Here is a 22,780-nt window from a genome sequence, read left to right as displayed (position 1 = left end):
TTTTGTATGCATTTGTCATGGGTTTCACATTTGGTGACTGGTTAGCAGTGTGCTGGCCATCTTTGGTTTGTAGAGGAAATCTTAACCATGAACAATCAAGGGGGCTCAAAAGAACTTTTAAAATGCTAGCTTTTTACTCAAACTTGTATCTATACTACATCACGCCACATTAAGTAGAAGCACACATCACAAAATTGCACAGGGATTACAATATTACATCCAGTCTGCATAAAATTGAATTCCACTACTGACCAGGTCACAAAATGGCTGCACTTTCTAGTCTAAAACTAATTTGCATATTGTACACATGTAGGACATTTTTTTACTTCAGTCACAATAATGCATGCAAGTTTGTTTTTTGTAAGAAATTTTGTAAATTTGCTCATGCTACCTAGTTTCAAGAGAGCCTTTTTTTGAACATTTGCAATAACTCACCTCTTGTTAATTAATAGTTCTAGTGCATGCATATGGTGTATACAGGTAAGTAAACATGCAATTTTTTCACATTCTAAAACTATGGCAGTTTAGGCCATATTGTGCTGCCTGCATTTAATCTGTAATGCAGTGTGTCTTAAACGTTTCAATCCCGTATTAATAGGTGGCATTACACATAACACCTATATAGCAGCAAAGCTAATACAGCTTGTGATTAAAAATGTTTAAAAATAGCTAATAAATCAGATTATCTTGAGGTATTATTTCTTGCAAGTCAAAATGGAGAGCAAAAAATCAACCCTAATTTTTAGTTTATGTATACACTGAAAATAGCAACAACAATAAAAATAAGCTTTTGTAGCAGACATATTCCATCTTCACTATTTTGCTACCTTTGGTAAATTACTGGGGCAGATCTTGAAGTTAAAAACCCATGTTTAGAAATAAGTGCACGCTTCACCCACTAAATATAGCAGCAGACTGTGTGCCCCTACGCAAAAACATTCTCATATCTAGTTTTAACTTTACATATAAAAATAACTTGGAGAAAATACAAAAAAACATTTTATTTTAACATGAAAATATCACAAAAATTAGTAAGCCTGAGATGTAGGGTTTTGGTGAAAAACAAGAGGCTTGTAGTGTTTTGGCTGCTGATAAAGATGCATGTATTGATAGCTGGGGTGAAAAGCAGAAGAATGCACTTATTTCTTCTGCATGTCAGTATCTTCAAACACAGTAAGCCACATGCACCCTTCTCTCCTTATGTAGATGCTGGTTCACCATGTTTAATTCCAGCGGAAGTGGATCTGACGTGGGCGGTCAGCCCCCTCCTTTACCAATGGCTTATGGAATTCACGTCCTGCACGAGAGTGGATATTTGCCCAACAAAACTCACAGTAATACTGCAGGCAAGTGACATTGGCACAAAAGAAAGGAGCAAACTTCCCACCGCACCGCGCACCCTGGCACTCGTCACACATCTGGTCATCCAACACGTATGGCTTTACCTCCACCTGTTGGAGTGAAACAGAAACAATTCCCCGTTAATAACTCTTTCTACTTGAAGTAGTATGCATTAATTTTTCTCGGGTTTAAAAAAGAACCCCCCCAAAAGCCCTGAAGTTTGCAACACCTTTATATAACTGACCAGTTATTACTAATCATTTATCACCTACAGACCCATCCATACTGCAGAACACTTCAAGGCAGATCTTTAAAAGTACACATACGTATGTGTATGTGCAGAAGAAAACCAAACCACTTAAAGTGATACCTTAAGTTTTAGCTTTCATGATTTTTCAGATTCTGTGCTGCCTAGGTGTGGACTTCTGAGCCTCATATTAAGTGCCAGTAAGTTCTCCACAGAGTAGGTAAACAAAACAAATCCTTTTCCAGATGGAGACCAAGGACAAGTGTTAAAAGTTTTCAGGCCCAAAAGCATAAAGAACAGTGGACTGAAGAGAGAAAACAAGAAGGATGGGACTTCATAATCTGAAGCTGTCGTTGGGCACCTAAACCCAATATGCAAATGGACCAAAACTCAATAAAAGTGTGAGACCTCGTGAGCCGTTGTCCATTTTGTGACCATTTTGGGTCCACCTTGGGTGTAGCCCTGGCCAGGCTCTTGTACAGCCCAAGGTGTATCCTTTAAGGACTTTTAGTAAATACCTACTTTATTCTCTTAGCTCTGTCTAGTCTCTGTTCCAGGTCAGCCTTCTCAAGGCATCAAAAGGTCTCCCAACTGGACATCAACATGATAATTAATTCTACATGGCTTAGCAAAAAAAAAACCTGAACATATGAGACTACCCTTTAATGCAGAATTTTTTTTTAAGGACAAGTGTCCCTGCATGCACTACATTTGTGTGCAAATTAAAAGTACTTTTTGCAAGCTGTACAAAAAAGTGCAAAAGTACTCTGCAAGATCTGCTGTAATGCAAATCTTTTAGCAGAACTGTTCATCGTAAATTCACTCCCTACTTCTAAAATATGGTCAAATTTGGCCCTACCAATTTTGGTAATCTATTACTTTCTCTTTCTGTGGCTTTGAGCTGTACAGAAATTTGTTTTCAATAAAATTCTGAAAATATTTTTTTAAAGATCATTTTGCAAGTCTACAGACAGCTACAAACACCTGTTTTACACAGCTTCTCTCTCCCAAACTCGTCTGACTGCCAGAATGGAAAAATGGCAGGAGTCCAGTTGTAAATATGCATTATGTCTTTGCACAACTGTACTGCTACGGACTGTGATCAGACAGGAAGAAGTACTTCATAATAAAACACAAAATGAGCTGACGTGGTCATTAAGGAATGTATTGTATTCCCCATTTTCCTCATTGCTGCATGAGATTTCTTTCCTTAGATACTAATACCTCACAAGATCACTACATATAGATATCGATCATGTTCTATACTCAGACATAGCATGCCTGAAATATTAAGAACTTTAAAATGATACATTTTTCAATGTATCTCTGGAGGAAAAAAAATTTACACATCCAGCTCCCCACTCTGAAGTTTTACAGCTGAATAAGCTTCATGTTAGTTTCAGAAGTAAAAGTCATCCTAGAAATGTCAAGAGTATGCTTCTTCCAGTAATCTATATTCAGTACAAGCTCTCTTTCTTATTTCACTACAATGACCCGCCTTATCACCAATTACACTCAAACTTTCCAATAAACATGTACCTTATGCAGTAACCGTGTTTGTGGCTCAGAATTACTGAAAGCATGAAGCAGCATTTATTTCAAGCTTCAGTGCACTAATGCACCAAGATCGGTAGGAAGATGATTTCAAAAATATTAGAGGAACACTTAGGGGAATGGAATTATTGTGGCTGCAGACTGCTGGCATATGAAAGTTAACAGTATTTTAATGAATTGGAGTTGAAACTCCAAAGAAATGTTTGGAGCTGAGCTTTCATACATGATAAAACAGGATGAGGAGTACTTTGCTGAAGAAAAACATCTGTTAGAGAAACTAAATATATCTACATATCAAAAGAAGCGGAGAGAATCTACAGAGAACTTAGGTAAGGAAGAAGTTAAGATCACAGACAATGTTTGTCAAGTGACTGTGGCACAAAGATTTCCAATTAAGGTAGGGAAAGGTGAACTGAACATAAACAGGTGAACTGCAAAATTTAGCAATTAAAGAAGACTTCTACACAGAGAAAACTGGTTATGAACAGAATCTGAAAGGACAGCAGACCTACAGAAACTGGATATAACTGGTATGGAAAGGCAATGCTGAGGTAAAGGGCAGAACAAGCTCTGCCTCGAGGGTTCAGTGAGATACAGACTGTATTACCTTCCCGGCCAACATACAGAAACACCTCAGGTGAAGGCAGTACCCAAAGTAGGACTATCTTCCTCATTTCCAAATCTAGTGGCTTACAGGTTTATACTCACTGCTTGTCCATGTATAAATCAGCAGTAACACTGATTTCAGAGTATTTTCAGAGCCCAAAAAGGCATTAGTGTAAAAACTCCACGGAGGCGAAAAATTATTTCTGAAAATAGCCTTTTTCATACTTTCAGCTAAGATTCAAGATGTTCCATAAAACAATGCTCTTCTCTATGACCCCTCAGTAATGCAAATAACTGGGCAGTAATAAATATATGTAATTATATAAATAAGGATTAACCTTATGGTTTAAATAAAGAAGGTAACTTAAAAAATATAGATTAATCCCCCCTCTCATATAAACAAAGAAGTTCATAAACCCTCCCCATCATGGGACTTAAAGACAAGTTTATTAAAATAGTTAACATTTGGCACTGCTGTATTTTGCCAGTGGAATACCTCAGGAGTAGCACACATTTTTTAAAACAAGAAAAAAATGAGGATGGTAATAAAAATGTGGAAATTCCAAATTCAGGAGAACATTTGAGTCAACAAACTAATTTTTCAAGTGTTAGAAAAGCAACACTAAAGAAAAAACATAAATTATATCAAAAAAGAAACTTTAAGAATTTAGACATTTAAAGAGAAAACCTAGATCTTCCTGCCTTTCCCCCTCAACCTCTCCAACCCATGAACACCTATCTCCAGATACTAACTATGCTTGGTGGGGGGTTGGATTGTTTTGGCACTTGTTTACTTGGGTTTTTTTGTGGATTTTTTTTTTTTGTTTTGGTAATTTGTAATTTGTGACTGAAGAAATCATTGTGTACTGTTTTTATAAATTAAGTTTCAATGGATGCAAGTCAAATACTGTGCTTCTCAGATCCAGCAACTGGGGCAGATTTTGTGTTAGTTTTTCTTTTCCCCCAAGCTCCAAAAGGCCTGCAGTCCGTCCTATCTTAAGAACGGCAGTGTTCCATCACCCGTTAACAACCTACATCCTTTTCTCTGCAAACAGCAAGCACTGCCATTTCAGATGCCTGCTCAGCATACAAAGAACCCTTAAGACCTCTGGTGACCTATCATAAAAAACCCCACAAAACAGCTAAACAACTTATGTGCAACTGCAGCCTCCAAAGTCAGGATCATGCCTTCTCTTACAAGATGGCACTGCCAGTCTGCCATACACCCCTCTCCTGCAAAGAACACACTTCCATGGGAAGAGGAAGACCAAGGTAAAAATTCCTCATGGTTTACAAAGTACCAGTCCATGTCTCCCACTTTTGAGGGAGACATAATTTGGATTGGACCCAACTGTCTATGTCTCAATTTTCAAGTCAGGTGACTTCACAGACAAATGCCTTTTTGACAGTTCCTGAGATAAACTTTTAGTAATACTCAGTTCTGAAGTTAAAATGACCCATTTAGCATTTCTTTAGAGGAAATTCTGGATTCTGGTCCTTACTCCTATTTTTATCCAAATACTCAAATGCAAGACAGTTAACGTTTTTGCTTCCCCTCACCCAATCCCAGTGTCAAGGCCATTTTTTCTGTTATGTAAGTATCCAAAAAGCAGTTATAAGTCATCGACAGCTGCAAGTCACAAGGATAGAAATCCCATGACCAAAACCTAGCCATCACATCTCAATTTGAAGCCTAGATGACCACCCCCATCCATACCCACTCATCCTCTGGGAAGGACCACGTTTGGGGATTTCAGCTCATAAGGCAAGCGGTATTTGAGACACACACATAAAGCTGAATTACTCTGCCTATCTGAAAGGAGAGGAGCACATGCTCCTTTCCCTAGAGCAGACTTCTGTTAACTGTACTACTTTCTTTTTCCTGTCTTTGATCTGCAGAGGAGACTGGACCTTGAACTACTTTACTTACTCAACCCTTCTTCCCATAAGACCTTATTTTTTTGGTTTTTTTTTACGAACACTTATTAATGCCAGACTATCTCTGCAGCTCTTGACATCAAAACTAGTGACCCTTGAAACTGACATAATTTAGATGCCAGTTTCCTTTGCTACTTTTATACTTCTAATTAGGAGTTATGAAGTTCACTACTCTTCTTTATATAAGTTAGTTTTATTTTTCCTAGGAATAAGCATCTAGCAGATAGAAATATGCATTGGTAATTCCTAACAAGACTTTCAAACAGAAAAAGTAAGACCTTTCATATTTTAGGTGTTGAGCCTGACTAACTTTCTGAGCGCTGTCAATTGTGGCTGAAATTAAGGGCAGTTTTAAGTATCAAGCTAATCTGAAGCCAATGAGTACTAGATTTTGTTATGAATGACAGAGATCACAGTATTTGGTTTCATTAGAACATGCAAAAGAGATTTTCAAGCCCTTTGCCCATACACAACAAACCAGGAACTCCAGAATGGGAAGAACATATGGTCCAACATATGTCAAAGGAACAAACTGCTGCTCGGTGGAAACGCTGTTCATTCGGGGGCACCCAGACACACTTCTGAAAGTAGTGGAGTTACATGAATGCTAAAAAAAATATAGAAGCTAGCTTGAAAGCAAATCACATGCAATGCTACCATGCTCTGAGAAGTTTAATAGAGCAAAACTCCTTTTTTTTTTATTTCTGTGAAACTTACTCGTTTATCAATATCGCCATGCTGAAGTTGAACGAACCGAGCACTGATGGCAGCAATGTAACTCTGCTGATTGGAAAAAGCAACACGTCCAGCACCTTTTGGGTATTTCAGCTCAGGGTCAGTGTCAATTCCTGCATAACAAACTCCACCATAGAGACGGTCCATGATCATAGCCAATTCCACTATAAGAAACAAAACAGCATTTATTCAAACTATTCTTGAAGTACAAACTTAGTATGCTCATGTCTAAAAATACTAGAAAAGTAAATTTTAATTATTAATTTTTCAAGAGCCAATGAAACAGTAATAACAAGATTAAAAAATATTAAAAAAATAATATAAAATAAGCTATTAATTACTCAGCAGACATATCTTTCACACTGTGGGTACATTCATCCAAGGAACAATGGAATTGTACATTCTTGATAACCTGGAAATGGAATTCCAGGGCAGTTTTCTTCAGAGGATTACAGCGAAAGTTTTTGGGCAAGCATTGAAATGTATGCTGCATAAAACAGATCCTCATGCCAACAGATCCTCATGCCACAAATTCCTTGGTACATATTCTCTGGCTGTCCTAATGCTCTATACCCCAATTGAATTTAAAGATGTAGTACACATCCTTTCATCAACAACACAGAACCTGATTATCTATACAGTGCTATACTTACCACAGATACTGAAGTTCAGAAAACAAAAATTTCAAATTTTACAGATCGAAGACCTTGGCAACCCTCTGACTGCCAGATTATACTGAATTCAGTTGCAATTCACTGGGGTGGAAAACACTGTTTTTTCAGAATTAGTATCCTCTGTATTAGGATATAGAGGTGTCAGAAGTCCTTGATGTTCAGTAGCTATTTGAAGAGTCTCCTTAAGTTTTACTGCTTTTGTGAAGTCATTATTCTTATTTCACAATGCCATAAAAGTTTCATTTTCACATATACAGGGCATTTGTGAGCTGAGCATAAGAATACATCCATTACATTTATCACATTCAGCATAGTAATATGGAGCACTGGACTGAATATAAAGAAAAATTAATCTGCAGTTGGAACATACTGTGTTTACACTCATTTACAGAGCTTGTACTACAGTCAAAAGTAGTCTTGAAAGTAAAATACCAAAAGAGCTTGAGCGTGGCAGGTCCAAGACAGAAAAATTTAAGATCCTTCATATCCCAAATTTGTAAGATTGCTTCTCAGTTCTCTCATACCTTTAATCTAAAAGCTCATCTTTCTCTAAGAATAAAATTCATTACTAACTATGAAAGACTAATGAAATCCAGAAGTCATTCTAATAACGAAGGGGATTTGAGCCACTGTATGGTATGCTTCTACTTCCAACATTCACTGCAACCTACTTACTAGAAAGCCACCTAAAACATTGTAAAGGCAATCTGAAAAAGCAGACTGTCCAGGCTGTACATCAACCATTCCACAGCTACAGTAACATTTATTTTTTCCTTCACGCCTCTGGCACGAGTCTAGAAAGAGTCCTGCAATCTCCTATCATGTTGTGCCATAAAGGCTGTGCTAGCTCTCTGAATTTCTTCCTTTTTTCTCTATGCCTACTTATTCAAGTACTCTATCACTTGTGTTTGTGTGTGTAACCTGACAGCAGCAAAAGAATAGCTAATGCACAATGACAAGCAGGTACAAATACCACTCCATAGTCATGGAGCAGGGCAGAGATGTTTCCATAACATTATTTTAAAACCAAACTCTTTGTTTTATGCCTCCTGTGACATAGCTTATGCTATAACTATAGAGAGGTAACACTTTCCAGTAAATCTCAATGATGAACTGTGACTTATGGCCAAAATCAGACAGAAGTGAAACTTAAGAATACATGAATATCGTACTGTGGTTAAAACTACCAAGACTGTTCAATTTATATATATATCTATATTCATATCTATCTATACATAAGTACAAAAAATTATTCATGGTACAAATGATTTCTAGTAATTTCTTTCTTTAAAAAATTGCCACAGATTCTACTCACCAGCTCTTAAGGGTCTAGGGACTCCTCCAACAAAAATTGTTTTCCGAGGATCAAGTGGCTGCGAACCATCCATCACAAAGTCACTATCACTTAGATTCCAGGGACGTATCTGAACCTATGAAATTGGGAAAGAAAATAGTATCCCTCTTTAAGTTTCACTACAATGTGAAAATATATTCATCTGTCAGTTATAACTTCCTTACTGTAGCATGTCTAGGTGCTTTGTTTTAATCCTAGCAATTGAAAATACTACAATTTTTAAATAATCCAAGTGTTCCAGATGTTGAGCTCAGCCAAAAGTAGTTTACTTTTGGTTTTCCAATCTTCCTAATTTCCATTTCTGCTTTAGACAGAGGGCAGCCATAGCCTGCAGGCCACTGACTGTGTACTTACTGGCTTGTCCTTTATAGTGGGGCTGGAAACACAAAGATAGAGCTTTCCATCTTCTTCAATGCAGGCATCAATCAGAGCCTGAACAGAACTCTCCTCTTGGAACAGGAGGAATGCGTAACCTGGAAAAAAACCCCAAACCAATTGATATATTTTCTCTTATGTTTATTTTACGGAATCATCTTTGTCACTTATTTTTCCATACTAAAGTAAAAGAAAGTCAAACTCATATTAGTCATCTTCTTTAACTATGTACTATATTGCCATAATTAACAGAAATTTCATCTGTAAAATAAGTGTCAGAAGAGACCAATAACCAAATAAAAGCAAACATATCTGCTCTATCATGCATTGGAAGTCTAGGCTAAACATCATGCATTGGCTGCAATGGGCATTACACAACAAAAAATCCGACTTGGCACGAAGGACTAATCTCTATTCTGGAGATTAGATTGAAGTATTTTATTACATAAGCGACCCAGCAAATCTTTCAAACACTACAAAAAAAAAAAAAAAAGAAAAAAAAAAAAAGAAGAAGCTTATTTAATGCTACATAAAACCAGTCAGACACGCAAAGAACCTGACAAATTACTTTCACAGTTACAGTATGAGAGACACTAAATTTGTTACTTTACAAACAACCCAATAGTGTAATTAGGGTTGTATACTAAAACAAACTTTAAAGGGACTATAACTCACATTTCCTTCTGAGATTACTACCAAGTTCAGAATTTTCACACAAAGTTATGTTTTATGACTTTGATGGAGAAGTAAATGCTGAGGCAGCTGCTCCAGAGTGGGCTTAGAAAAAGGGAACATGGATGCATTACCTAGCCTTTTGGAAATCTTGGTGCATTTCTGAGAGAAGCTAATTAACCACCCACCACTTCTTCTGGCAAATAGACACTGTAGGTCATCAAGGTAAAGGTGGTGGGGTGTATCTTGAAGACCATTAAAGAATCAGTGCATTAACAACATAAGATTTAAGAAACAAATGCACAACTGATTTTAGACGTGGGAACAAGAACTAGATTTTAAGAAAAAGCTGTAAGGTCTGTACTGGTCTAATTCCTGGTCTTACTTTCTAATAAGTTGTACCTTATTTCCTACCCCTCATACTACAGTCCCATCACAGTTACATAAAAGAGACATGTGACAGGATTTTATGTACTCTATATTTTTATGTAAATCTTACTTAGTTTCGTAACAAATGTGTCATAGGGAATCACTTGACTTGGACTGAAGCATTTTCTTGTAAAGTCCATTCATCACTGCTGAACTGTAATTTTTTTAATGATGACCTGTTTAACTTAAGCTTAATCAGTAATAATTTATACTCAAATTCTGTTTTAATGGGGACATATTTCACTATTTATCACAGAATTTAAAATCCACTTATTACCCATGCAAAACTCAGTGAATGAGGGCATGTGCCAACTGGCATGGGTGAGATAAGCTCCATGTAACTGTCCTTACTTGGTCAGAAGCCAGGCACACAGATTCCAGTTTGAATAGAGAGCTCAGTACAAGAATGACGGGAGTGCAAAAATTTGATTAATCAAAGGGAAGGTTAATTGCACATGATCTTGTCTAAGGCATCAGACATACAAAGATTCCCCAGATACTGATTTTTCATTAGTTGTTCTCCTAACGCAGTTCAAAGGTACTGCCATATAGCTCCAGATACACAACGTTGGTAAGTGCCTTCATATAAATAATTTACCACCTCTGTCTGCAGCTATTAAAATGCTTAACTGCAGCGAACTTGCAAAAAGATAGAAAATTCAAGTACAAGAACTCAGGGAATGATAAGTATTATTACAGATTTCACAGAATATACTGAATTGGCTGGGACACACAAAGATCACTGAGTCCATCTCTTAAGTGCAGTGAATATAGGGAATAAATCCACAACCTGGATTGTTATCAGCCCCATGCTCTAAACAACTGAGCTAATCTCAGGGTCATACTTCATACTACCACTCCTGAAATGGAAAGGAAAGCAGTAGCAAAACCATTTGTTAATACAGCCTTCTCAGTCTCATCTAAAAAAACACGTAGTCATGTCTTGGTTTATCCCACTTAATTAAAAGCCTCAGAATGCCTTGTGTCATGAGCTCAGCTGTACTACTCCCCTCTCAAGACAAAGTTAGGATATAGCCTGTACCATCAAATTAGTCTATCTGTAGTATTTGCTCCACAGCTCTAGACCTTCAATGATTTACAATGTCCACTTACGAGAGGGATTGGTGAGCACTGGAACAAAAAAAAAGCCCATCAGGTAAATTTGAAAAGCCTAGCAGTTTGAAGAGTCCATTATATAAAGAACAAATCAAAAGCAAAGCATTTTAGACTAGATTAATGCTAACGTGATTTTCTTAGCAAGACAAAAAATTCTTTATTTCACAGTCATATGAAAGTTTGCCAGAGGGAGAAAACGTGCTTCTTGTTACACGTATCCTGCGTAGAAATCAGAGAGTAGCTTGAAGTTCTATCAACCTCCAGCTAATTCCTGTTACTAATGGCTTAGAGGAGGAGTCAAGAAAATCATCACAAGCCAGCATGGCACTGCCACGTAGTGACATGCTAGTGACTGCAGTGGTATTTTGTGTTGGGGCTGATCCCTCCACTGTTCTGACAGACTCTCCACAGAGGACACTAAATGGCCTCAGTATAGTGCAACTGTTGCCTAGAGAATGCTGCACCTTAACTTAAATCAGGAAGAATCAGTCTAAGGTGCAAGTTAATACAGACAAAATGGATGTACATAACCCATCTGTCAGTTTTTAATTTAGTCACCCTTGATGGAGAGAGAATAAACTCCAAAACACATGTAAGGTGAAAAAATGCCATGCTGCACTGTATTTGTGAGACCCGTGTATCTAGTCTTTTAGATATCCTCAGTCTGGGTAAATGAATCAAGCTCAATGTGCTTATGTTACAGTGACCTGAATTGTCTTCTATACTTCACTGGCTGTACTGGCCAGATTCACATAGATTAAAGGAAGCTTAGACACTAATCACACATGAAGATACCTACAGTAACTTGCCTGAATCCCGAGTTTGATCCTATTCAGTGTGATCAAATTAGCTGGTAACAAGTTCAACAGAACTTGTATGGACCTCAGGTTTTGCTTCTGAAACTAGAAGCAGAACATTTCCAACCTGAGTTTTTCAGCTAGTCAGCTCTGAGTTAGCAATTGGGAACCTTGAAGCAAAAAGCTACTGCACAACTGCTGTGATACAAGGCAGCAGAAACAACCAGTTAGAAAAGGCTGGAGACACTGTCCTGTTTAAATCAGATTATCCTCTGAGACAGACTATGAATAGTACAGAGGACACAAACAACTGGACGTATTTTGGACGGCATTTTTTGTATTTTCATATCCTCATGGCACCATTTCTTTAAGAGATTCATTATCACAAGGAGGAGTCCTTAACCTGGCAAGTTACTTTGGACATGTGCATTGTTTCATAAATAAGTGTATTTGCCAGCTACGTAATAACATGAGTTATGATAAACAGTGGCAACTCAGAAAGGAAGAAACTCTACATTACAGTTGGCAGATCACTGTTACAGACTTCGTACTTTGAGCTCAACAGAGAGTTCTTTTCAGAACAGAGCTTCCTTGCAAGATCAGTGTAAAGTTGTAAAAATTCCTGTTATGTTTGGATCTTATTTTGTGGTGAGCCAACACAAAATGCAATTAGTTAAGTACAAGCAGTTGGTGTTTCTCAGGAGGCAGCCAGCCTTGATGGATCAAGACACTTTCTGAATTTCTTTCAGCAAGGAAACACTTATTATGAACTTGGCCTTCCCTCAGGACCTTCTGTAAGCAGAGAGCTTGGAAGGAAGCACAGCCTGGAAAACTGAACAGTAAAAAAAAGAAAAACAAAACCAATCCAGGCTGCATCTTTGCACCACAGAGAAGACTTACATGATTCAGTCCAGAATGGCCTAATTCTGAGATATCTTTGGAAAGCAGTACTATGGCAAATCTCTAATGAAACTGAACAAAGAAAAATAATTTTTTTCACTGAATTAATTTCAGGCAGAGTGACAATTTAGAAAATGGAGACTGGGAAAAAAAAAAACAAAAACATTTATTCCCTGAACTAATACAGTATGTATTTCTCAACTAGTAATTACTGATTGATCTCAAAGCTTTATTTTGCCTATCCTTAGCCATTTCAGTCATCTTATTAATCTATGTATACATGGTTCTTGTCTGTCCACACAAGCAATACTAATGAAAGACAATTTTTAATGAAATTCTTCTACAAAATAATCATGGATCATATGTATCGCATTGAACAAGAGATACATACAGTAACACTCAGCACTTACATGTTTCCAGAGCATTTACAATGAAAAATCTACAGTGTATTTTAAATGTGTTAGGCTACATTAAAAAACAGTGAATAATGCAGCAAACTGAATATTCGGCTGAAGTGCTAAGACAGAAGAACAGTAAATGCTTTAATTTTTCAAGTAAGGATCAGTTAAGCATGGGAAATCAACTTAGCACTTAGGTTGAAACATTTCCTGAATTAATTAGATCAGCACACTGAAGTTCTTCTATTTGTATTCTCTGCCTTTAAGAAGCTCTGCTTACAGCACAGTTTGGCTTTTTTTCTTACTGCAGTAATTATTAACACAACCCAACTATATAAAAAAGCTTTATCAAATAAGGAAGTCTGGAAATACATCCTTAAGATGTTCAGATGCTGAGACAGGACTATCTCCTTGGAAACTAATGCCAGAATCCATTCCTTTCAGGTAAGAATATATTACATCTTCTGTCTTCTATATATTCATCACAGACTCTGTGAGATGCATCTTCTTCAAAGAGCTCCTCAGGAATTTCTCTTGGTAATTTATGAAGAGAGATGCACTCTTTAAGATAATCAAATTTAACTTGACAGAAGCTTTGTGTGCTGGGCTGACAATCAAAAAAGCCAAAGTCTCTTTGTTTGTCTTAGAATTTCCATGTAGCATTCATAGATGCTATTCAAATGATTTCAATTCCATTTCCCACTCTTTAGAGGGCCCATTGGGGATAATAATCCTGTCTTCTCCCCAGCACAGATGAAGAGAAAAATAAAGAATCAGTTTATAAAAGAACTATACCTACATTTGTCAATTCCACAGAAGAAATGAATTGCTGCATTCTCTAGAAAATCAATAATCTCTGCATTGCTTTCATGTCTGGATCACACTTCTGCATTTATTTTATAAGTAACAACACATGACTGTACATGTACAGTGATATCCTACATAATTTGACTACTTAATCTACAGAACAGTTTTTCCCACACTCTGTAAGTAATAGTAAAAAAATCTTGTCTAACAGCAACACTGGAAATAGTTTTTTAATGAAAAAAATATCAATATTTAATTGTTTATTGAAAAAGATTAGAGCTTCAACAGGAAGTTCACATCCTAAAAGTCAAAGATGCACAGTATTTGATTATCTTGACAGGATAAGCAAATGCATCTTTTTGCATCCTGCCTTTAACTCCCTAGGAAAATATTTATGTAAGATTCTGTCTTAAAAAAATTTGATCAAATTTCAGTTTTGGAAATGAGATATAAATGCAAATACAGAACTGATGATCAATGATGCATACAACTACAGAGCATTGACCTAATCAGGCTCAGTAACAAAACAACAGGTTTTAGACTCAGTATGTAAAGGAACCATACCTGGACCTGAAACAACAGATTTAACTGTTCTACATTATAACCTTTGGAAAAAGATGAGACAGTTTCCCAGAGCAAGATTTACACTCAGTGACAGGTCAAAACCTTCTAAATCTCTTACCTTTTGGTGGAAAATAAGACTTGCTCTCTGCTTTGTGAGGCCAGTCTACTACCAAGGGCCCAAATCGTCTGAAGCTGGCAGTAATTTCATCTAAAAACACGTACAATAGTTGAAATTAAAGGAAATGACATAACTCAATGAAAAAATACTATCAAGCAAAGACCTCTGTTTCTAGCAAAGGTTGACATGGGGAAAGAAAAAAAAAAGCCAGAACAAAACTTACAAGTTTCATAAATAAAAAAAATTAAAATAGATGCATCTTCCAAAGTGTTAACATTTAAACAACGTATTTCTGGTGATTTTAATGTTACATTTGTTTTTTATTGCTTAAAACCAGCAGCATTTCAGAAGCATATGGGCAATTAAAGCCTTTCGTGAAAACTTGTGTGGTACTTCCCTAAACTCAAATCAGAATCTGGTTTGAATGAAATCAAATCAATTTACTGTTTAGAGATGTACAGTTCACAACTTTGTAAGTAGGTATTTATATACCAAGTAATACCAATATTAACATGCTAGCAGTTTCCTGTATATAGGAAATACATGTAGGATATCTGCCCTACAGCAGACACTACACTATGCATATATCAGAGACAGAAATTTAAAATTATCTATTTAGAGGTGCTCCCAACAACCATGAATAGCGTTGTTGCAAGATCTACTATGCCCCTTACACAACTTTATGAGTTCTTTCTATCCCAGCTACACCTATATGTCAGTGACTGGAAAAAATTTGGCTATGAGGAAAAAATACTCTAAACTATTAGAAAAGAAGCAACTCAAACACATGTATGCTCAATTTCTTTCAGTCATATCCTGCCTATTATCATATAAACAGGGAGGAAAGGAAGAACATGTATTTCCTTGTGTTTTTGTTTAGTATTTGTATTATAGGCAACTGTGCTGAAGTATATTAAGATAAGTCCCTTAGGGCATTGTAGGAGAGCATCTCAATGAAAATGGAATCAAAATCCGAACTTTCCATGTCTGAAAGTTAATTAAATGCAGTCAGCTTATTTGGTTATTCTAGGATTACCATGAGCCTCCTAAAGGGACTTCTGTTTACATTAGAAAGTTAACATGCAATTTACATTTATCTACACCGGAGAAACCTCATACTAAACAGCACATTTACTTCAAATCACCACTGGTGTACAAAGCAATCTCAACTGCTTAACAATCCAAGTTTCTGTAGTACAGTCTCTGTTCAACACATCAAGAGTGCTCTGCTGCTTGACCTTGATCTGCCTAAGTTTCGCTATTTCTCACCCGGAATAACATTAACCTTTCTGTATCACTGCTGAGATCTTCAGGTAATAGCAAAATAGAATATGAAATTCATTTACCAATGGAAATTCCCTATGAATACACAGTAAAGCAGGCACAGATAGAGGAGGGCTTAGATGTATTTGAAAGGAGTATGCAAGATAAGCAGGAGCATGCACTCCAGGTATTACATGCAACTGTAATCTGCAAGTGCAGAATCAGAAACAACTACATCATCCCAAACCCAAAAAGAGATGATAACTAAGCTCAACACACCCATCAATTTACATAATGAACATATAGTTACAGCCGTTTGCACAACATTGCTTTGCTGAGTAGCTTATTTTTACAACTTAAGTCATGTTTTTCATGACCTCTTTTTGTCTCTCCCTCCAAACTTTGCCTGCTTGGTTTTCAGGCAGCTCACCCTCATCAATATCCGGTGGAAGACCTCCGACGAACACTTTCCGAGAAAAACGCTCAATTCGTTCTCCGTTCTGATGAGCTGAATAGCAGGTAGGGGAATTCAAGACTCCAACTTGATCACTATGACCATCATCCAGCAAGCCATCATCTATTGGGAAGAGGGAAGAACGGCCTTAAAAAGAAAAGATAATAATGTACATTAAAATAATTTTGTGGCAGTACATGGTGAAGTAATTTTAGGGAATGGGGGAATAGCAGTCTGGAGAGTCAAAATGAAAATGCCAAGGTATTAGAAAAGTTGACAGTAGTTTAAAGAAAAATTAGGAGAATGATAAAATGCATTAAACTTCAAAATGGAATTTCAAGATTGCAAGCTGAAGTGTAATACTTCATATTACATTATATGGTATTGCTTTGCTGCATCCAGTAGAAGAGTGGTAATTTTGTTTTAATTAAAGGGTCTTATGTAAGAAAAGAAAATACTAGAGATTGCTTAAGTGAGTTTTGTTAGTCTGCCTTTGGTTTAGCTTCAAGTTAAACCGATAACTTCCTCCACCTGAATGACTACAGTGTGTCTAAATTTACCCTTTAAATTTTAGTTGAACAGGGAAACGGAAACATCACAATCACAACAAGTTTCAAACGTATTTCTAAAGGTATCGGATGCTGCTAACATAAGAATATATTCAATTTCTAAGAAAGTAGAAGAGAATTTTAGTCAAAATGTAACACTTGAAAAATGAGTCACAATGCTGATTTATCCTTCTCACTCTCAATTTACCACAGTTTTGGAGGGAAGCCTTGTGGTGGTTCCTAACATGCAGTAATCCCCAGTGAGTTTACTGTTACTCTGAAAAGCAAGTGTAAAATCTGAGAAGTTCCCAGGATGGCTTTGCAAATGCAATCTGACCCAAAAAGACACTTAGAGAGCAGAGGGAAGTGAAAAATATGGTAATTCTGTCCCACGTATTTCTTCCTTATTTCTTATTTACAAGTTTTATAGAACTGCAAGGGAAAAAAAAAATAAAAATCAGAAGGCCAGGATATTTATCTTGGTGTATTCAATCTTTTATTGCTTTAGTCTGCAGCATTAAGATTAATGACAGTTTCAAATTCAGAAGTCAGTCTTTTAACTGCAAAAAGCCCTAAAAGAAAGAATTTGTAACACAAAACAGTCCACATTCATGGTTTCTTCTGAAATGCCATTTTTCCTGTTTGCCAGTTGTTAAAAGAATAGTTATTAATATAACTGTTTTCTCAAAAGAAGCAAGAAAGCCAAACCAAAAAACAACGTAGCACATTTTTGGGAAGCAAGCTAGTTTTTAATCTTAAATAGTCCACTTCTTCCAGATTCACCCTCTGGAAACTCATAGGCAGGACCAGTAGGTCCCTGACAGCTGAGTCCACAGTACCTTGGCTGTGAGCAATACTACAGTCTTTAATCCTCTCCACTCAGGGGAACATTACCAGCAAAGCCTGGTAGGAACACCAGCAGATCCAGTGCCGACCAGCTTGGGGCAAAAGCAGTAGGAAAGCCCTTCATTTCCAGAAGACCACCCAAGAATCAGGTGGTTAAAAGACAAGGGTGGAAAACGGACAGCAAATATTATGACCAATAACCTGTTATGGTAATGCCCATTGACCCTGATATGGTAACTCAACAAAAAACTGGAATGAAAGCAGAGGACGATATAAACCAACCAAATATCATGAAGTATTGGGAGGAGCACAAAATTAAAAGCAGGACTGCAGGATTGTACCAAGTAACAAAGACTCTGAACCACTTAAGTTTTATGGTGGCAGATCTGTATCTTCAGCAGGCATCTGATGGAGAGGAGTACAGCAAATACAGAAAGCTGTAGTAGGCTCCCACTTTCCATTAGGATTGGTGAGAGGCATGTTTAAGAATGACTAGTGAGGAGCAAGAGACGCTTGGTCTCATAAGGACATATTCAACAGGTCGGCAACAGATCAGCAGAGTTGCCTCAGAAGTGGAAGCATGTAACTGGTGCTCAAAGAGGCAGAAAAGTGAGCAAGCAGTGGGGACACAAAGCTAACATAGCTGGATGAAGCAGGCCAGCAGATTCCTCTGGTATATCAACTTTAGGCATGTGAGGAGCAAGACTGAATCTATAATACTGTAGCAGCTGTATAATGTAGACAAGTAAGAATGATCAAATCTTAAAGATGTATATAAACAAGTGGTAAGATTTGTTTGCACAACCAAAAAAACGTTGGATGCAACAGATTTCTGAATTACTGAAGTGAATGATGGAGAAGATGGAGCTGTTGCCATAATGACAGTGACAGGAAAAAACGCATAATGGAAGAAGTAAGACTCAGATTGCAGGAACCTGCAGAAAACTGCAAAGTGGACATTTTAAGACATTCCACTAATATAGGAGAGTTATTCTCACAACCTTAAATCTAAAATTATTGTAATTTAGCTTGGTTTATAGGAAGTGCTTTTTAAACAATAAAACTTACAATACAAACAAGTATATAATGGGAGTAACAGTCACAGAATAACCTTCAGAATAATTTATTTTTACCGACAGACCCATGTTAAAATTTAAGAACAACAGGAATCGTTCTTTACAAATAAAACCAGCAGAACACGTTCTGAAGTGATACCAGAGAGCTCAGTTTTACACTAATGTGGGTAAAGGTTTGCCAAAAGCACTGTAGCTCCTTTGAGAGCTAAGGTGACATGAAGGACGATGGATAAACACTTCCAGAGTACCATGGTCTACATGACTCTTATTACTTTCCTCTCCATCCTCTTCACTTCTAAATGTCTTTCAGATAAAAAAAGCAAAAAGATAATTTGCTTTTCCATTTCAATAGGCTTTCACATTTCTCCTGATAACTATGAATAAAAAGGATAAGCCCTTCTAAACACTTGTTTCTTTTTGTTTCGTGACAGTAAAAAACTAAGCAGAGTCTGGCAGGAATTGTCAAAATGATTGTACTGTTACATCCACTGGCCATGATCTACAACATCATCCCTCTCTAGATTACGGCTACCAAGCGCTAAGTCATGAACCAATGCAGTGACCAAGACAGACACTTGAACTGATGTGCGCGTGGTGAATACCAGAAGCTACCAAACATCTTGGTAGATTGTTCTTTCTTATTTTACATGGTCTTTATAACAACTTCAGGTCACATGTTAGCATAGTTAAAACAGTAGAGCATTTTCAAGGTTAGTGAGCATGTACTGGCTTATACGATGAAGATCTGTTTACTACTTCCAGGAAGAGTCTACTAGGTTTCTTGCTGAGTTTATGAAAGGCTTTTAGCTTTTACTCTGAACACTACCGCTTCTACAGAAACAAAAAGAGTTAGAAGAAAACTAGAAAACTGTATACTTTTAAAGGGGGCAATAACTGCAAGCAGTAGCCATTAGCATGAACTAAATCATGATTAGAACTGCAGTTTTTAACTGATTAAAGGATTTGCAATTCAGACTGTAAGAGAACAATGATCGTAACAATCCAGACTGTACTCCTTCCCTCACACCCTCCATCTTCCCCAAACTAACATAACATGCAGATAAGCAATTACAATCAATATTCTAGATTAATTAATCATAATGATCAGTAGCAGATCAGAATTAATTGAACTGTAATAAACAGAAGTGAATTACCTCGTCTTCGCCCATAACTCCTCGCTGCATGCAAACAAAGGACAAATTGTAAAATGTCAAATAACTGTATCATGCCCACAAACTAAAATATTTAAGATACAAAGAACCATGTGGGTAAGCAGAAAGTAAAAATCTGCATCTGTACTTGGTACTGATAATTGTGGATGAGAATTCATTAAAGTGTCACATAAATACCATACTATTTTACTATCCAATTGATGTTAACACCAGTTGTAAAGAACATTCTTTCCAACATTTCAGTGTCTCTAAACTTGATCTTCACTTCATGTTAATTATGGTTGAATTAATTATGGGAACTTTGCAATTCATTCTCAAAATGTGATTTGTATCTTACACAAGTGCCTAAATAACACACATAGAGTACTGAAATTGAAAAAGGAAAATACCACTGTAAAGAGCATGTAGCAAGTGTTAAATTAAACACAGACACATCCTGGTCCACATGGAACAGTTTGTACAGTCCTTTGCAGTGACAATGCAAATGCTGTAAGCCGTGACCTTCCTTTTTCATGAAAAGACCTAGCAGAAAATTAACCGCAAGGTTTTGTTTGAAACAAAAGATGCCTTGTACTAGCAAACAAAATCAGGGCACAAGTCACAAGAAATAGCATTGTTATCAAAAACACTGCACAAAGGCAAAGCAACAATTTCGCATAGACTGCAAGTAAATCCAAGATTTTCCTAACTTTTGAATTTTGCAATATTCTTAAAGAGATCATGCTTGTAGCTACAGTTCAGAAGATCATACTGCTTGCTTCTCTGCCTGAAGGCTAAAAAACCTAAAAATAGACGTATTACTAATACAGAAACTATTAAGCTTTGTGTAATTTCATAGTTACATTTTCACAAAGTATTTTCTATTCCTGTTTAACAGACTCGGTATCTGAGAAAAATTACTTTAATCATTACACAGTGGAGTTCAGTATCCAAACACATTTTACTATTAACCATAAGACCACAGCAACATTTAGGAACAGACTGCTGTGTCTTGGAATTATTGTTTTGATTTTATGAGGCATCTATACATACAATTCTCTTAAAAGCAACTGTTGTTCTGGGCTACTGAAATACATATAGACTCATAAAATCAATGATTTATAAATGTCATTTATTGTTCCATTCTCATATTATGAAATACTTATATCCTGGTACCTCCTATTTTGTTAGGGGCTTTCAAAAATTTTATTAGATTTAATATTTTTTTTCCCTTTGTTGTCTTGATCCCTTTCGACTAGAAATTCGGTGGATTGCTTATGGGATTCTGAAAAATCTTTTTTGCTTTTTCTTTTGTCTCCCTTAGAATAGTTATTTTTACACAAGAGTCATCATCTTTCTATCCAACCTGCACTGAACTTGCTCAGATTTATTCTCTCTGACCTGAAATAATTATCATTGAAGAGAATAGTTTTTGCTTAAAGGTTTTCAGATCTTTAAAATTTCTACTAGAAAGCCAAAACAGAAAAAAGAAAAAAACCGCCACTTTCTGAAAGAGACCTGTGTATCTAACCAAGTGGAAACACTTTAATTCAGATTTCTGACATCAAAATAGAATCCACGAAAACAGTGTATTCTGTGTGATCAGCTCTCTCGCTAGGCGCTGGGGAGACTGCTGCTAAGCTTCAGACATGTTTTCTCCCTGAAGCCAGGCCCTGCCAGAAGACACACAGTTCTGTGTCAGTACTGCAGCATGCCCAATTCTTTTCTGACTCCTGGCCAAAGTGACTCCCACATACCATTAACAGTAGCGTCACTAAGCCCTTGCCTAACCTCACACGCTTCTTTTTTTTTAATATTCCATCCACAAATAAAACTAGAGTAAGCAGGGAGAATTCAAGCGCAGTCCATCCACAGCAATGTCTGCAGTGCTGTGTTCTCTCTCAAAGGATAATAGAGTGATGCATACTAATATTCATCTTTGGGCACAAGTGTCAGGATACTGCTTTTCTTTACTTCTGACCCTTTCAGCCAACCAAACCAGCTCAGCTATTCTGTTACATTTTCAGAGTTAAGACAAGTTGATATGCAGAAAAATATCTCGTTACAGAACAACTGAAATCTTTTTCTTTGTGCATTCAAAAAAGGCAATAGTAATTTTAAAGAAAAACAAACAAGAGTTACTAAAATGTTTAAAAACCCCAATGCAGTCAAAACAGTAGATGGTGCAGTATTTTATATATATGGAAATTACAATGACGTACCAAAGTTATCTGTGTATTTCTTGCTTCAGCAAAACAATGAAATCAGGGAAAACGGGAGAAAAACCATACTGGGTGTTGTTACATCATTTACTTTACTTGTATGGTAAACCTTCCTCCCTAAAATGTATTGGTCTTGCTCATTTAGATTGCAAACTACTCTGGGCAGGGATTTAGTGCTACTTTGCATTTAGAAAAATGCAGAATTTACATATTTATTAAAATAATATGCATATAATGTTTTACACCTTACAGAGCAAGCATGCTTACAGAGCATGGCAGCTGTATAAATATAGTTAATTACAGGTTTACCTATATATCTAGATTATACAGATGTATGTAACATACACATAATCAGTGCACATGTTTATAGATAAATAATTGCAGGGAAGACAGCTCTTTCGGAAAAGGCCAGACACTGCATGCAAATAATTGATTTACAGCAACAAAAAAGGAGAGATTAAACTGTTTTCCTTAACTTGTCCAAATAATAAATCATACAGAAATTTGTCTTTTAGTTTATAAAGCTGGATATTTTAATTAGCCAGTAACTTGGAAAGATTTCAAATGAGTGGGAATGCATGAAAGACATTTTTAT

At 36.6% G+C, this 22,780-nt stretch overlaps 1 protein-coding gene across 1 annotated transcript in view; it reads right to left on the bottom strand.

Annotated features, from left to right (window-relative positions):
• The window catches only part of CPEB2 (cytoplasmic polyadenylation element binding protein 2), a 37,216-nt gene that overhangs the window by 2,533 nt on the left and 11,903 nt on the right, over positions 1–22,780 (bottom strand). The window contains exons 3-9 of the mRNA XM_040065113.2: positions 19,967–19,990; positions 16,319–16,489; positions 14,626–14,715; positions 8,804–8,922; positions 8,411–8,525; positions 6,404–6,585; positions 1–1,451 (exon numbers count right to left, since the gene is read on the bottom strand). The exon at positions 1–1,451 is cut by the window's left edge and continues 2,533 nt beyond it. Coding sequence (XP_039921047.1) covers positions 1,224–1,451; positions 6,404–6,585; positions 8,411–8,525; positions 8,804–8,922; positions 14,626–14,715; positions 16,319–16,489; positions 19,967–19,990 — 929 coding nt within the window. The 3' untranslated portion in view covers positions 1–1,223. The remainder of the gene's footprint in view (positions 1,452–6,403; positions 6,586–8,410; positions 8,526–8,803; positions 8,923–14,625; positions 14,716–16,318; positions 16,490–19,966; positions 19,991–22,780) is intronic.

The sequence above is a fragment of the Hirundo rustica genome, chromosome 5 (genome assembly GCF_015227805.2).
Source record: "Hirundo rustica isolate bHirRus1 chromosome 5, bHirRus1.pri.v3, whole genome shotgun sequence".
In the NCBI taxonomy this organism is placed as follows: domain Eukaryota; kingdom Metazoa; phylum Chordata; class Aves; order Passeriformes; family Hirundinidae; genus Hirundo; species Hirundo rustica.
This window is presented reverse-complemented; position numbering and strand designations above follow the sequence as displayed.